At 43.9% G+C, this 18140-nt stretch overlaps 1 protein-coding gene across 3 annotated transcripts in view; it reads right to left on the reverse strand.

The window, feature by feature from the left end:
- Positions 1–18140, reverse strand: part of COG7 (component of oligomeric golgi complex 7) — a 79759-nt gene that overhangs the window by 14368 nt on the left and 47251 nt on the right. For all 3 annotated transcript variants that reach the window (XM_036916946.2, XM_036916947.2, XM_036916945.2), the window contains exons 8-13: positions 15632–15759; positions 14521–14675; positions 10327–10443; positions 8325–8390; positions 2863–3049; positions 1392–1532 (exon numbers count right to left, since the gene is read on the reverse strand). In XM_036916946.2, the coding sequence (XP_036772841.2) occupies positions 1392–1532; positions 2863–3049; positions 8325–8390; positions 10327–10443; positions 14521–14675; positions 15632–15759 (794 nt within the window). The remainder of the gene's footprint in view (positions 1–1391; positions 1533–2862; positions 3050–8324; positions 8391–10326; positions 10444–14520; positions 14676–15631; positions 15760–18140) is intronic.

Raw genomic sequence — 18140 nt, forward strand, 5'->3', positions numbered from 1 at the left:
ACTGCTTGAACTTCTCAAAGTATATATTTGCAGTTTTTATTTTAAAAGATTGTCATTCTTCTTTAAAAATGAAAATCATAGAAAGGAAGGAAACCATCATTTACTAACCATCCACCCTGTGGCAACTAACCAGATATAATGGTAAATTATATCATATACAAAATCTCATTTAGTCCTCACACATCTGTATGGAGAGAAACACCACATCCCATTCTAACGATGGGATGAGGCTCACAGAGGAAGCAACAGCCTCAGTCACCGTGTGCCGCCAGTGCCCGGGCACAGCCCTGGGTCACCACATCACTTGTGCTACACTGTGACAGTGGTGGTCCTCCCCCAGTTTTACCCATCCCCACCCATGATAGAAGTACAAAATCTGGTTGGACTAGATCCCAGGACATTTTGCATGAAAAAATCATAAAGAAAGAAAATCACAGAATTCTAGGGTAGAAAGAACCTCAAAGCCATGTAGTCCAACCATGCCTCATTTCATGGATGGGGATTCTGAGATCCAGAGAGGGGCTGAGACTTGGCCCAGGTCATACTATGAATGAGTGTGTGGCCCGTGACTCCCGGCCCGGCATGCTTTCCAGAGGACAGCAGCAAGCAGAGAGCTTGTAATCATGCCACAGCAGTTCTTGTTGCTTCCTACAGGGATCTCCGGTTTACTAAAAGGCCGGACCTGGGTCTTTCCTAAAATACCATCTTTTTAAGAGACTCAGTGAGAAAGATTGCCCAGGGGACTGCTCAGGAACCCAAAAGGCACGCAGTGAGATCTGGGCCCGGGGCGGTCAGGGCCAGGGGAGAAGACAGGACTGACAGGCCGTTCCCTGAAAAGGAGTCACGACTACCAGAAAGGAGAAGAGGCTGCGAGGCAGGAAAGTGAGACACTCCAGGGATAACCAAAGAGAAAAGCTGTCAAGGACAGAAAAGAGCAGAATCCTTCAACCCTCCCCTAAAAACATCAGATCAAATCTGGTGAGACCCTCTCCTGAGTATAGTTCCAGAGCCAATTCTCCCAAGATATTTGTGGCATGAAAACAATTCAGTCTCACAAGACAATTAGCTCCTCAGACCTGCTCTAACCTATCCAGTGGCACATAACTTCCCTTCCTTCTCCCTGAGAAGACACCGCTGTGCTGCTCCAAATGGCAAACGTTCATCAAGCAACAGCAACAGTTTCAATAAACAGTCTGAAAATACAACATCACAGTGACTACAATCAAGAAACTTGTGCCAATCAATAGCTGCCGTGTACACTGGCTCTGCCCAGCAGGACCTCTGGCCTAGGAGAGGCAAAGTGGGCTCCTCCAAAGCTCCCGGGTTAAGCCCATGCTCAAATCACTTGGGAAGGAGGCAGGCCTGGAGGGGGGTCTCTGCAGGGAACTCACATCCATCTTGGAAACGAGCAGTAGCTGCTGTTTGATGCGCAGGAAAACGGAATCAAAAGCCAGCTGGTGGGCCTGCTGGTTAAGCCGAGTCAGAGCTGCTCGAGATGCCAACAGTAGGTTGTGATTACTTGACCCTTTTTCCTAAGACAAGAAAATGCAAAAGGCAGTTTGTTAGGCCCTGAACCCAACCAAGGTTATTAGCTAGTTAAACATTTTGAAAAGCCACTAAGAGGCAAATAGTGCGGGGAGGGCAGGTTTCTATACAATAGTGGTTCCCAACCTGGCTGTGCCCCAGGACCCCTTGGGGAACATGCTGAATCACAGATACACAGGCTCTGCCCCAGAACTACTGAACTGGATGGAATCAGGGGGGTTCTGGAACCCAGGAATTTGTATTTTGAATTCATTTTCCCAGGTGATTTTGATGCATCTGAGCTAACACAAGCCCATGGACTGACAGTTTAGGAAAAATTAACCTGTGCCTGTTCCTCAGGGAGAGAGGAGGGGGGAAAAACTATCAGTAGTGTCACATTTAAACAAGAGTGACAGACAGAGCCCTGATTCCCAGAGAGGTCAGGTCAATTACCCTGGGCTGTGTGCCAGAGTATGCACAACCTGTGTGAGTCTCAAGAAATTCCAAACAGCCTGAGAAAATACAGAGATGGAAAATGAAACCTTAGTTTTGCTATTATAAATGAACCGGTAACAACCAACAGACATAAATCAGATTAGCAATAAAGATAAACACAGTGGCTTTCACCTAATCACAGAAGCATGGATGAATGAACCGGCAGAATTGCTTTAAGAAGAATTTGTCAGGTTCAGCTGCAGCCAGTTGGTGGGCCAAAGCATGAAGATGGGGCAGACCAGCAGGGCAACACGGAAGCCCAGGGCCCAACTGGACAGTGTTAATGTCTCTTCTGCCTGTTATCAAGAGAGTGAGACCACAACAGCGGGTGGGAGGATGGTTCTAGAAAGGATGTTGTGCCCTCATAGAACCCCAGGGCCATTCCCAGGAAGCTGTGTGGCTCACTCCACTTGGCAAGTTCTGCTTCCCCACTGCTGGGCTCTGCCCGACAGCAGGCAGTTCACGTGCTGGTTCCCTCTGGGTCATTCAGTAACAGGGGGCTGGGCCTGCTTGGGGGCCACAGCTGTTCAGCTTTGCCCATCCTATTGACAATTTTAACTCTGGAGAAAAGTACAGCAAGCCCATTCGTACATCTCTGACCTACCTTTTGTCAGTAATGGAGCTCCATTTATCTGACTTCTACCCCTTCTTTCAATTGGTTTCAACCCAGTTGAGTTTATTAGCTTCCTTAAAACTCCAACATAAATGATACAGATGAGGGACAGCGAGGCACGCCACAGACCAGGGCCACACACATGGAGCCAGGAGGCCTCGATCAGGGAGCGGGTGAGGGACGGGGGAAGAGCTTTCATTTGCAAGAATGCCATCAGTCTGGTCTCATACCTTGAGGGTATAAAGTATTTCCATTAAACTGGCATATTCGGCAGAGTCATCTTTCTGGAGGTAATTATATTCTTGCCATGGGTTCTTGGCAGAGCTCTTCTTGTCTGTCAAGATGCTATCCTGAAAACCGGTCAGGCTTCGAGGGCTATAGAAGTCAGAGAGATACTTCCCAGCTGTGGACAAAATCCTGTAATGTAAGCGATGGCCATTATGCCCCAAGCTATTTGTATGGTATTTTCTTCTTGGGGCATTCAGGCTGCTCCTTACTAAATCCCAGGATATCCTCAATAGGCAGATTGGTTAAGGGTCCATTTTCTAAGGAAATATAGACATCCTCCATTGTTTGGAGGTGAGCTGGATCTCAGGTGCACAAGAAACACCTGGTCTTTCAATTTCCTATTTAACACTCAGTCCACCAGAATAAGCCATCTTCCAAACAGGACACAGGGCCAACACAGGGCAGCTGTTGGCTCAATACAATCTGGGATACTGTGCTTCATACATAAAAAACATAGAAAGGTCCACTTTTTATGTAGACCTTTCTTGTTATAGGAGCATCAGTGGGAATAAAAGCCTATAAAAGTCAAAGCCATGGGGCTCCACCAGCCCCTCCCAGAGGCACTAGAGACAGGAGTGGCAGAGCTGGGCCCTGGAGAGGGTGACAGCTGCTCATTGTTTACCTCTGCTCACTGGACTCACTGCCACACACACTAAGCTTGTGTGGAGTTTGTGTCATTGGCACCGCAAAGTTTACATTTGTGGTTTGGGTACTATGGAGAGATCTACTGAGAGAAGCGGGCACTCTCCACTTTCTCTGAGAAAGAAAAACGCCTCAGGAAGATCTGTCATGATGATCAGCCTCTAATCCTGCTGGGAAGCTGCACCTCTATCTCAACAAGGATGACCTCCCTGCCCCCCATGGATGCTGAACTCAGCCCAGACTTACCACTCAGACTAAACATTTGAATGTGCACAGCATTATAGGAACAGATGTAACCAGAACAGACATTATAATACATCCCAAGTGTGGCTAATTCCCCAACCCCTCCTTTGTCATAATCTCTTGGGAAAAAAATTGCTTTGATATGACAGCTTTTAGGCTGCACTTAGTTTTTTCACAAACAAATCCCATGAGGCTGTCAAGGAATGTCCATGCCTACGAACTGGGGACAGGAAGCCAAGTGCCAACACACAGCTACCTGCTTCCGCCATCAAGATCAAGTTCCAGTCTTCCCTTGTGCTTAAGCCTACACAGAACTTTGGTTGGGCCTTATGTCTGCCAAACTGTGGCCTGTCCCTGCCACCACCTTACTTCCAAACCTTCACTATTTCTTGTCTGGATCTTAGCAGCCTTCCCCTCCTCTAGCTCTTCCACTCTCCACCTACTCTGTCCTCCTTAAGACTAACAGAATGATCTTTTAAAAAGGCAAATCTGATCCTTCATTTGTGGAGTATAACAATGAAGCAAAACTGAAGGAACAAAATGGCAGCAGACTCACAGACTCCAAGAGTGAACTAGTGGTTACCAAAGGGGAGGGGTGTGGGAGGGCGGGTGAGGAGGGAGGGAGAAGGACCGAGAGGTATAATGTTTAGTACACATGGTGTGGGGGATCATGGGGAGAACAGTGTATAACAGAGAATGGACATAGTGGATCTCTGGCAACTTGCTGCACTGATGGACAGTGACTGCATTGGGGTATGGGTGGGGACTTGATGATGTGGTGAATGTAGTATGTAGTAACCACATTGTTTTATCATGTAAAACCTTCGTAAGAGTGTGTATCAATCATACCTTAATAAAAAATTTTTTTTAAAAAGGCAAATCTGATTTTGCCTTTTTCCCAAAGACCCCTCAGTGTCCCCAGGATAAAACTGTAAATGCCTGGGCATGCCATGCAGGGCCCTCCATTGCTAGAGACCTCATACCCTTACAAACACTCCCTCTGCTCTCACTGACTGCCCCCACCGAATCCTGCACACCATCCTTCCCACGTGTGCATGCCTTACGCACACGCTTGCTCGATCTGAAATGTTCTCCCCTCCTCTGCGTGCCTGGGAAAATCCTAATTCTTCAAGGACTGATTCTGGGGACTCCTTTTCTAACAAGTCTCTCCTAATGCCCAGCCCCTGTCCCCATTCCTGGCACTCACTCAGCCTTCTGCTCCCATCAGCCTCCCACCTCTCTGATGGCATCCATCGCATCATCTCATTTCCCTCCCTCTAGCTGGTGAGGACAAACAGTCTGCTCTTCATCTCTGAACCCTGAGCACCATGCACAGCACTTGGCACAGGGCAGGTGCTCAGTAATTAGCTGTTAAACTGTAAGTGGCCCTGGGTCTGTGGGCAGGGAGCTGAGAGCTGAGAGCTGAGCTTTTGTCTTTGCCCTTTGGAGCATCCCCCATGCAGGGTTCCTGTGCTATGTTTCAGTCTCAATCACCCAGGGGACCTGGCAACAGTCTGCCATCTGAGTTGAAGAAAAATAGGTATGTCAGGAATGTTGTAAGTAATAAAGATTACAATTTCTAATGTCAGAAGAGTGTGCTCTGCAATAAAACCCAAATTAATTTTTAACGGAATTGGCATAAATATAGCTCCGAACCCAAAGAACTAATGTATCTTTCCTAGTCTCCTCTTCACCCAGACAGACACCATTAGATGACCTAATCATTTGAATCCGATTTGCTAGTATTGTGAACCAACTACATGGAAGTGAATACTTGATTTCTTCATCAACAAAAAACATTTTCTCATCGTTGTAATGGGCCCTAAGCTAGGTCTGTAGGGATATCAGACGATTACACACAGTCTTTGCCCTCAAGAAACTCAGATTAATGGGGGGTCCAATATGTGCCAATGTGCTAACCACCACGCCAGGAGAACGTGGTATGCACAGAAGGGGACTAACATACAATCCCATCTGTTTACTCAACTCATTTCCTTTCATGAAAAGTTGTTACCTGCTTCTTGTAGTTTTATAATGGAGTCCCCAAACCCGATGGTCCTATTGAGCTGCCCTTCTAAGACCTTATCCTGGTGAAAACGCCACTGTTCCAAAATAAGTGGTGGGTACCACGGAAGCCCAGAGGAGCAATGGCATCTCCCAGCATCTCACTCAGCTTGCCCGGGACAAGAGAGACCCCACAGGTGACACCAGCTCAGCCCAACTTTACTCAGCCCGTAAATCACAAAATGATCTCCCTCTGCGTGGAGGCGACCTTAAGAGCCCAGTCGCCAATGTCATTCATGTGGAGTGTTCAGAGCTATTGCCTCCACCACCCGGGGGAGTGGTCCTTGGTCGAGTCTGGGTTCCACAGTGATTGCTGGGGAGATAAGATAAGCCTTACAGGTGCCTGCCACACACGTGGCCTCCCTAATGGGAACACAGATGGCGACTGTTGCCCTTTTCCCGTTCTAGGCTCAATGCTTCCAGAATGACGTCACCTCTTATAGAGGCTCCCGCAGTTACGACCAGTCTGCCCTTATCTCCTGCTGAAGCTCAGGCCAGCCTGTCGGCCTCTCTGGGCTGCAAGATGAAGTTAGAGGCTCATCCTTATCTACCATGTCCATGTTCAGTTTCCTAACCAGATCCTTCCTCACCCTTTAAAATGTAGCATTTGCCCTCATGAAAAGATTAAGGAGAACCTGTGTGTCCTGATATGGAAAGACACCTGCTATATATATGCAGAGAAACCCAAGTCTAAGGAGAGACACTAATCTGTGAGAAAGGACAGTGTGGGGGTGACGCTCACATGCTCTGGTTCACTCAGCTGGTGTCCAGGCTCAAATCACTGCCTGGTGGGTGTACCAGCTCAGACATAGCTATTCCACAAATAATTTCTTCTACTTAAAAAGTGGTTACCTGTGTCAAATTCTATGCTTTAATGTCTCTATCTGTAAAAATGGGGGTAAGAATAGTACCTATCTCTTTGGCCACTGAGAGAATTAATGAGTTAATTCATGTAAAGGCCTTAATGTCAGAGCTCAATAAACATAATAAGGATGGGAGAGACTGTTAACAAAGTCTCTTCTGGAGAGAAGGGTTTTTAAGATGAGTAGATTTTCAGTTTTTATTTTGTATACTTGTGAACTGTTTTAATTTCTGCACTGAGCTGAGGCCAGGCTGCAATCACTATTGTAATTACGAAAATAATAAGTCACATGCTTTTCTTTGAAACACATGTATGTTAAATCTTCAGCTCTTCTTAGGAGTCTGAGAGCCAGACCTATCTGCCCTCCACTGCAGGCTCCTCTCACTGTGTACATGTGTGGCCATGTGAACCAGAAGGAGTGCGAGGTGGGGGCTGGGGGCGTCTACGTCATTTATGTTATTTATGCACACTCCATTTAAGTCCTGTGGTGCTTGGATTTTATTAAATCCAGGAAATCACATAATTTTAATTTCTGTGCTGGGCCGCTGGGGAGTTATGAACAGCGACAGCTGTCCATTTTATTCTCCTGCAAGACATTTCCCAAAACAAGAACTCATCATGAGAAATCTTGGGACTTGAAGACAATCTGTGGATTCAGAAATGAAGGAAGACAAACATATTTAGGGAGAAGGAAGAAGAAGCAACTGCCAGCATAGAGCCCTGACTCCATGGCCAGTCTGACCCCATTTCCTCGGAAACCCAGCCCCATGTCCCACCCAGCCCTCATGGCCTCAGCTTTCTTTTTACTTTGTACCACTGCCAGAAATTCCTTCGTGCAGAGGTTACTGTAAGACATTAAAGAATTATCTGAGAAAGGTGAAGGGACAGACAGCTGCCAGGCCCTCACACAGCCGTATGGAACAGACTTCTTTCCCCAACTCCTGGAGAAGAGAGAAATCTGCTGTCCTCAGAAATGAGACATATCGCTGAAGGGAAGAAAGTGCGAAGGGAATCTGGGAGGCTGGGGCCCTTTGAGGGGAAAACTGGTCTGAATGGGGCAACTTTGGGGCAATGAAAAGTCCAGGCAGATATCAGAATAGAGAAAAATGGGGCAGAAGGGACTCCTGAGAAATCTCCCTTTGAAACACACCTCCTTAGCAAGTCAGAATTCTGCAGCAGAACCCAGAAGGCAGGCTGGCTGGGTGAACCCAATCTTGCAGGCTAGCCCAGGAGAATTCCACCACTTATAACCCTGTATCTATGAGGAAGTTTCTTTTGAGTCCCAGTAACTGACTTACAAACAGCAGTGAGAACCTCGCCCATTCCTAATTTAGAGATAACACGCTCTATTTCCTCATCTAGGCTGAAACTTCCATATCCAACTAAAACTATGTGACCATTGTCAAGTACATCAGAGCCTTGCCCTTTTTAGGTGCTTGGTAAATGTTTGATAATGACAATAATGACACCCTGTTAGGTACAGACAGTCCGTGAGCTCTGCGGATTTGACCATATGTCACTGTTCCTATGCTGTGTGCCATATCAAGTTCTTCCCAACCAGAAATCCCGGGACCACCCACAGCTCTCTCCTACCTGTTGGCTAGCTGCTGCTCGAAGTCCCCACACTGCCTCAAGAGTTCTCCACAGGTGGCTATTATCCTAAACAAAACAAAAAGCACTTCAAGATCAAGTATCTGGAATGATGATATTTACAGGACATTGGCTCATTCATAAAAATTCTAACTATTCACTCCTTTTGGTGATGTGTTGGTGATGTGATGGAAAGAGCAGTTAACCATTTGAGGGCCTACCTGAAATGCTTCCAAAATGCTAGGCCCTTCTCATAGCCTCAGAGACCTTCTCACCGGCCACTTTGCTATGAATTACAATTCTATCAACACAGTCTCAAACAATTTTACACTTCCAAAATTCTGAGGTGCCTCTGGCTTTTGTCCTTGAGAAAACGGGTTGGAAATACTTCAAAAATTTTAAAACTGAAATTCATTATTTAGTATCTGTTAGATCCTGCTATCTGCCAGGCATAGAGGAACTGTTTTGATACTAGAAGTATCTTTCTCTGATCACATGAAAGGCAGATGAAGATTAATTCTCAGAGATAAGCCTGAATGATATCTGTACTTAATAATTCTTTCATTTTCAAGTAATTTTATCCTAGGCCTCAAACTCCACCTACTGGGTCCTTCAACACAAAACTATAATATCAGGACAAATCCAAGGATTAAAAACATCTTAAGTCTAGTTAACTTTTAACTTTCTCTAAAAGTGCCTATCATCACCAGTGTATCTAGGCATTCCATCGTAAGAAAGGTTTATGAGAAAGTGAAATATTCCACTTGCCTCAGGTACACAGAACCACCTTGTGCATATTATCTGGTATACTAAGAAAGCAAAAAATTTCCTTTCATCAAAAAAAGTCCAGATCAGAGCCCATAAGGCGATGCTCCAATGGCCCTGGAGGGTCCTATATCCACTCTGACTACAAAGGGTCTGCATCTGTTCTGCATGGGCCATCGCACTGACACCTACATGTGTTATGGGCACCCTGCACACACCACCTTGGCCAGGGGTTGGGTGCAATATTTAAGTGGGTGAAGAGCAGCCTCTCTTTTCAGAATATATATCCATGAAGAATGGTTTTAAGGAAAAAAGAAATTTCTAGATCACTTAATCTCAGCCTAATAGAATAAATGTTAGACCACATGGGAGTAGGAGAATCAAGACACGAGAGGGAACATATGCCTGTCAGGGACTTCGGCCACCAGTCCCCCACGGGTCATGGTCCTGTGACACTGCAGGCCCAGTGCTTCCAGCACTTACCATTTTTAGGTGACATTAGAAATCTGGATTGTGTTAAATTTGGTTTTTAAATGTTGGCGACTCAGCCAAATTTTTTAAGTGCTGTGATCAAACAAAACAGGTTTGTAGGTCAGATGTGGACACAGGCCAGCAGTCTGCACTCTGACTGGACAAATCAAGGGCCAAACTTCTCCAGCCACTGCTGAGTACACTCCCACCAGACCTCAGGGCTCCGGCAACAGGGTGTCCTGGGCCACCAGTCACACAGGCTACCCCAGAATTCGACTGTCAGCAACAACTTGGGAAAGTCGCCTCAATGCCTTTCACAGAATTCTCCCATTGCCCTTTCCAAGGCCAAACTGCGTGGCCTTGCTGTTTAGTATTATGGTATGGCACTGAGGTCCAAGAAAAGGACCCACTGAGCTGTGCATTTTCTAAAACATAAGCCCTAAGTTATTTTAGATCTGTAAAAACTGTAGGCTGTGGGGAGCAGGGGCAGGAATCTCAAACCAAATATAAAAAAAAAAAAACTTCCAAAGGAGATGAGGCACTCATAATTTCTTAAAATATTTTAAGAACAAGAGGGGTCTTTTTTGGTATTTGGTTTGGTTTTTTTCTTATTGGCTCATTTTTGGAGTCTAGAGTATTTGCTTTTAGAAAAAAAGGGAAAGGAAAAAAATGAACCCCTTAAAAAAACATTTATCATTTGTATGTAGTATATTATGCATGTGTGTGATCAGTACACTAGGCACATGCTTGACTATAGCCCCCATTTTACCTAACGGAGTTCTGAAAAGCTGTCCAATCTTCTTGAAAGAGGGAATTGGGAGGAATATCATCCAGTTTGCACTTCTTTCGTATTGACTGGAGAGTGGTGGTAAAATCAGACACATACCTATGGAGAGGAAAGCAAATGACAGGGGTGTCGTCATAAACTCCTCAGACCTAAAGACGCCTCCAATTACACAGCCTGGCATGAACTGCTAATGACCTTGAGAGCATCTGTAGAAGCTCCCACCAAAAAGCAAGACTTACCAACTCTGACCATATACAGGTCTTGTCTGTGCAGCAAGACCATCTTTATCACTTGGCAGAGGCAGCTTTAAGAAAGCTGCTCAAGAAGAGAAGGGGAGAGGCACTAAGACCAAGATTCCAGGACCAGTCTGGTGAGAGATGATGCTGGTACATCACTCCCTCACTGTAACATGTGCATTTCTTTAGCCACCTGGAAGAACTGTGTGAACCATCCTGGCTTCGCTATAATACCACTGGCACCTGGGACACTGTAAGGCAGTTCACAGCACCTCACACAAGTCTAATTAAATAGCTTATTTCATGTGTGTGTTAAATGTTTATTGCTGTCACTAGATAAGAAGCTCTACAAAGGGACTATCCTTTCGTAAGCTCATAATCATATCCCCAGAATTAGCACAGGGCTGGGCATGAAGGAAACATCCAGAAATAGTTACTGAATGAATGAAAGTCTTGAACTGCAGTCTTGCACGAGTACCTAGATGTCTCTGGGCATTAGTTGCCTTATCTTTAAAAAGGTTTAATGATGTCTTCTATAATGGCTCACACAGTTTTGATGATAAAAAAAATGAAGGAAAATACACAAAAGTTCTCTGAAAAGTATAAAATGAATGCTGATGTGTGGTGGTATTGCTTTTCAGGATGCATAGTTCTTGGGACATGAACAATAGATGCATTTTCTTGGAAGGGTGTGATGAGGACAAACATGGTGGGAGGGCAAGGGGGTCACAGTCTCTGGAAGCCAAGAGGCTCCCAGTAAACCTATGACATTTGTGTGCATCACGAGAAGACCACTTCTCTCCCTTCCCACACCAGCAGCTATAAGTGAGAAAAGTGGAGTGTGATGACCCAGGGCACAACCCTGCAGAATACACTTTTTTTTGTGTGGTAGACAGGAAAGCCTATCAAAAAACCAAGTGGCAGAAAGGCTTGGGGCCACTCCACTAACTATAAACGACGCTGCTGCTCCCTTTGCACTGGCCATGAGCTTACAAGTTGAAGGCTATAGAATCCAAGCGCCACCGACTGCACCTTCCCGTGCGCCAAAAGAGGTTACACCTTCCTTGGGGAGTTGGTCCTGGTGGGGACAGGGATGGGCCTCCAACTGATAGCAGCATGTGGAGGAACATAATAGTTAGCACATAGCTATAGGGGGTCAAATGGCTGTCACCACCTTACAACTCTGACAAATATGCAGAAGAAAATGCCACCCAACAATGCACGCGCTCTGCAGAAGCTCCTTACAGAGGCCCTGGAATGGTGAGCAGCGCAGAGCACCTGGGGACAGTGGTTCTGTTTACCCACCATGTGTATCACAGGGGATGTGTGTCTTACACCACATTTTTATCGCATTTATCCCCCAAACCTTACAATTCTGTCTTACAATGAACACGTCCAAGTGTGGGAGCTGCTATATTAGGGGATTTAATTACATGCTGTCACTCAATGTTCACAAACAGTAGGGAAAAGGGATGTCGTCATCAATTTACTCAGAGAAAACATACCAAGCTTCAGAGAGGAGCACTAACCCACCCAAGGTCCCTGCTAGTAAGTGTCAGAGCCGGGACCAAGCCCAGGCAGCTCCAGCTCCAGCTGGCAGTGATGGAGGGCAAGGTTCAAGGGCCCTCGGAGCTCACAGCGGCATGCTCAGTATTTCTTGAACGATAAGAGCTCCCCAGACTTACTACAGCAAGTGTTCAGTTCAACAAAGGGAATTTTTTGAGACTCAGAACAACTTCATTCTAGAACAAGCTATCAGGGGAAGGTCTCTTGAAGAGAATGTGTTTGTATTGCCATACAAACTTACAGACTGGAGTGTCAGCCTTGTGAGGGTCCCAACTCTTCAACAACACAGGTCAGACACTCCAACCTTGAACTGCTTGTTTTCTTTCTCTAACCTAACAATGTTAATTTCCACTTTTCTTTCTTTCTTTTAACAGCTTTACTGCGGTATCATTCATATCCCACACAACTCATCCATTTAAAGAGTAAAATCCGATGGGCTTTAGCGTAGTCAGAGTCGTGCGACCTTGACCACAGCCCACTTCAGAACACTTCCATCACCCCAGAAGGACAGCCTGCTCTCCAAAGGCCCACCCCGGCCCTGGGCGATCACTAGCCTGTTTCCTGTTTCTGCAGCTTTACCTATTCTGGACTCTTCACCAGGATGGAATCATGTAACATGTGATCTTTTGTGACTGACTTCTTTCACTTAACTTGATATCTATTTATATTTTTAATTACATAAGAAATGTGTGATTGTATGCTCCTTTTTAAAAATTCAGAAAATAACAAATGAAGCTAACTCTGCTATGGCTCCCACCCCTAGTCCATCCCCATCTCCCCAAAGATAACCCATGCTTTGAGTCTGTTGCCCAGCTCTCCCCTTCAGGGCTCAGCAAACTTCTTCCATTAAGGCCCAGGTTTTTTAGGCTTTAAGAGTAGAAAGGTCTCTGTCCTACTACTCAACTCTACTTTATCATGTGGAGTCACAGGCCATAGGGAAGTGAATGGGTATGGCTGTGTTCCAATAAAACTTTATTTTATAAAAACATGGCAATGGCCCGTTAGATGACTGGTTAGCCAGAGACAGGTAAGATTCCTCAAGGGAGGAACAACCTAAGACAGGCACAGTCACAGGGGGGCCATCAGGTGAGAAATTGGGGATCAACAGAGGTGAGGCTTAGAACCTCACCCCCCGTTTTGAGAGAAATCTTCTGCATCCGTGGATGTTTTGTTGCCCTTGTCTAGCTTGGATTAATACTTAGTCTACAGGCACACACCTGATCATCTACATTTGCCCTCTTACAGCACTAAACTATGTTTTCTACCTTTATTTTGCATCTACCTACCACTTCAGCATTTTATTAAAAATAATAATAATAATAATAATAATAATAATAATAATAAGGGAGAAATGTGGGATTCACATATAAATCAAGTATAAAAATCAAACGAATAATCATAATTGACCTGATTGTTTATAGTTCATGATGCATGATCAAAACCAAAAGTTTCTGTGATGACTGCCCTTGCACTGTTCACCATGTAAGAACTTACTCACTATGTAAGAACTTGTTCACCATATAAAAACTTGTTCATTATGCTTCAGAAGATTGGAGACTATTGAGAATTAGGCTTGGGGTTGATTAATGATTGTGCATTGAGTCCCCTATACAGAATTTTATTGTTGTTAACAACCATATGATCAATAAATATGAGAGATGCCCTCTCAAAAAAAAAAAACAAAAAAACAATGGCAATGGCAAGCCACGTGAGCTGGACTTTGCTGACCCCTAGTCTACAGGAATATATAATACATTTTAATATATAAGAAAGATCCAGAACAGGGGTTGGCATACCTGGTTTTTTGTAAGTAAAATTTTATTGGAACACAGCCACACCTGTTCATTTATGTGTTGCCTATGGCTGCTTTTGTGCTACGAAGGCAGAGTGCTTCAAAAGTCCCTGTTGACCGTAAGGCCCACAAAGCCGAAAATACTTACCATCTGAACTTTTGCAGAAAAAGCTTGTTGAACCCTGATATAGAAAATATACCCTATTTTTTGTATATTCTTTTTACATAGTATATTTGACGCTATATATTATTCTGCAACTTGATTTTTTTCACTTAACAGTATGTTTTTCAGATCTACCCATGCTGATATGCATAGATCTAATTAATACCTTAGTGGCTACATAGAGTTCTAGTGTATGAACATACTATATCTTATTTAGCCATTGCCAAATTGACGGACATTTAGGTTGCTTCAAATGTCAAATCCTCAAGAATGCCCCCTTTGGATTCAGGAGCAAGCGTTTCTCCTGAAAGGTATTCCTGCAATGGTTCACAGCAGGACTACAGAACACATGCATTTTTAAATGGCACAGACAGCACCCTCCGATGTGGCCAGCCCTGTCCCCACTCCCCCAGCCTTACTTGGCAAAGAGGGACTTCAGGGCTGTCAGTAGGCCACAGGTGCCCAGGCCATTGGTGAATCTGATGCATCTGTCAACGGCTGCAGATGCCAGACCAAACAGCTTGTTCACAGAGTGGCTCAACTCCTGCACACAGTCAATAACTTCCCCGTGCTCCTGGTCGGCAAATATGGACAAACAAAAGCAGCCTCAGGATTGAGAACAAATGAACAGACAACATTAAGATGGAGGAGACCTCCAAGCCTCTTCTACCCATGGCCACTTCACAGGGACACTGGATATAGAGTCTCACACTGTGGCAGCTCTTCAAGAGCCTGATCCAGGGGAAGGACAGTTCCAGAGGCCAAGGAGAGCACAGAAACTAACTCCTGACAGAAAAGCATGACCAAGTCCTTATAGTCATCCTTATATTTTTCATCTCTTTACTCTTTTTTTTAAGATGTAAAGATTTTTTAAGATTAAGATGGCATCTCTCCCTCTGGCTGTCAAGCTAGGATTCAAATTTTCCATATCAGACATTCCAAAAGAATGCAGCAAAGGGAAAATGCTTCCTTCAGGGGCAAGAACGCAACTGATGTGGAACAGACTTTCTAGGTACGTCTCTAGAAAATGGAAAAACGACAAGCAGCAGCAGATTTTAACTACTGGAAGATCTGCTCTTAAATGTCAACTCACCTCATGCTAGATAATCTTAATATTTGCAATGGAAATGACCTCTATTCCCCTCTGGTGCCCACACGGGGAACCTGCCCCTAGAGCACCACTCATGAATGCTTGGCTCTTTTGCATACCCTCCTTAAACAAAACGACTATTGTAAAAGAAATTATAAATTGAGGAGATAATCAACTTATCCTCAAGATTTAAGCCTCTTATCTTGCTAGACCTTTGGGGAGGTTTTAAATAGAAATTTGGTAGCCCATCTGTGGTCTCGTTTTCCATTTAGATTGCAAGAGTCCGTGAGGCACTTAGAGCCCATTTTTTCATACCTGTTCCTACCTTTTTGCACATCTGACGTGCCACCTCACCCTTTCTCTAGTGCATCCCACACCCAGTCCTATGCCTGGCAAACAGAATGATCCCTACATGGCCACTGGCAGTATCACAACATTACCAAAGGCACCGCACTGATTTGGATGAGGAGGTTCTTCTCTTCCATGTCACCATACTTCAGCTGGTAGGGTTTGTAAGGACCATACACAGCGTCCACCAGGTCCATGACTTTTACCAGGTTGTGTTCATCTTCAGGGAACCAAAAATTAAAAAGCAATAATAAACAATTAATCAGAAATTGTTGGAAAACAACAGGTGATGGTACTCTACTGAAATTTTCCGTTTCATCTTAGAAGTGACTCTATTTTGTCAATCTGCTTTTACAGTTCATGGAATTTGCAGCAATCACTTCTGTAAATGTTTTGATAAATTTGGGCTTTTTGTATTATTTGTCTAAAGCACTATTAGACCCTTTAGTCCCCCAAGCTATCATGATTAAGAATCCCTTCAAATGATAATTCTTGCCAAGGCAAAGTTCAGGAACTGCTACAGAGAAAAGAGTCTGCGGAAAGCATATTTTCCCATTGTGAGCCTATCCCAGAAACAGGATGCCCATACACTAAGCCTTCCAAAAATTCCCATAACTACATAAAAATTAAAAACATGTTTGTATCAAAAATCTTTCATGGGCATAGTCTAAGACACAGCAATTCACTGATAAGTTGAAAATTCACCCAGTGACTTTAGCATCCATTGATAATCTTTGCTGGAATAAACTTATACTGCTGATTCTAAAATGGTGATTCCCTAACTCTCTCATTCCTTCTACACCTACTTGCTGCCAATCTTTTGTAAAGAAGAGATTTTCCTTTCTTCCCCTCTAATATCACTATGAGCTCACGAATTCTCTCTCTACTCATTGGGTTATGATCCATTACTGTCATTCTTCATTTTGATGCTCAAATTACTTCAAATTTGGTCAGTGGTTACCCCTTCAGGCTGTCTCCAGTATCTTTTTGGGATATGTGCACATCAGTCTTTGAGTATTTTCTTACTTTTCAGCACAGACTGTCCCAAGAACATGTACTTTCCCTGCCTCAGACCTAGAATCAGCCATTTGCCCAAGGAACCTAGTTTCTTCTAAAGGAAAGTGATATTCAGAAACCAAGGTCTGGAGATCAGGGGTACTCATTGTTGCTGGGCTATTATTACTTCTAGCACCTTTTGGTGAGCAGAGCTAGGAAATACATGTTTGGAACTGTTAAGTTCCAAATCAAATCCAAAATCACAAGGGTTTTATTTCTTGCCATTCCCAGTTGCAATTCTCTTCTCCTACAGTAAGCATGCTGGTTCATAACTGCATATGTATTTATATATACATGTGCAATTCTTTCTCATGACTGCATTATGCATAGGTTAAGTGTATATAATTCATTCATTCAACTACAAATGGTCTAGTAGGGGAGTGCTGGGTATTGACGATGGTATGTTGAGTAAACACAGTCCCTGTTCTCATACAATACATATGCCAGCGAGAGATAACCAGATAATCAGAATGTATAATTACTAAGTGACATGTGTGCTTTAAAGAAAAGTAAAATGGTTCTAAGAGAGGATATATACAAAAATGACTGAGACCAGCCAACTTGAGCTGAGTAATGAAGGAAGACTAGGAGTTAACTAGACAAAAAGAATAGGGAAGAAAATGGTCCTTTCAGCCTGGTGAACATGTGGTCAACATGTGACCAGAAGGGAGCCTGGTGCTTTGGAGGAACCCAGAGAAGACTGGAGGCTAGGAGAATTGTGAAGGGGGCTGGGGCTGTAGAAGTCATGGCAAAAAGAGCTGGCATTTATTAAGTGCTTATGACCACATGCAACACACATTATTTTTGTAATATTATTACTAGTAATACACATTTTAGTAATATACACTAAAGCCTTATAAAATTGATGCCATTATTAATTTCATTTTGTTGTTAAGGAACAGGCATTAAAAAGTCATTTGCATGCAGTCACATAACTAGGAAGCAGTGGAGCTTTGATAGAAGAGCCTTTGCTCTTCATTACCGCCCTCTTTCACATTCTGAGGTCAGACGGTATGGGGCCTTGTAGCCCATAGAAAAGATCTGGGGTTTCCAACTGAAGCACTCAAAGGTTGATAGGGACATACCAAAAAGATACAGGTGCCAGCCTAAAGGGGTAATTTTAAATAATTAAGCATCAAAACAAATGACAAAAATGGATCATAACCCAGTGAATAAAAAAATAGCAGTATTAGAGAGGAAGAAAGGAAAATCTCTTATTTACAAAAGAATGGCAGCAAATAGATATAAAAAGGAATGAGAGAATTAGAGAATCACTGTTTTATAATCAGCAATGTAAAAGTTTATTCAGGCAAGGATTATCAATGGATGCTAAAGTGACTGGGTGAACGTTTCTTGAAGATTAGCATATTCCTATGGGCTTAAAGTATCACCCCATGAACTGTTCATTAATTACAAAGAGAAAAGGTAATTTTACAATGGAGAAATCTGACAGATACGTTTCCCAAGTGATTTAGCAACCCATCACCAATAATTGGATATTACATGTGTCCTGACATGATGCCACAGGAAATACACATCATCAAG

This window comes from Manis pentadactyla, chromosome 10 (assembly GCF_030020395.1).
Source record: "Manis pentadactyla isolate mManPen7 chromosome 10, mManPen7.hap1, whole genome shotgun sequence".
Lineage (NCBI taxonomy): Eukaryota > Metazoa > Chordata > Mammalia > Pholidota > Manidae > Manis > Manis pentadactyla.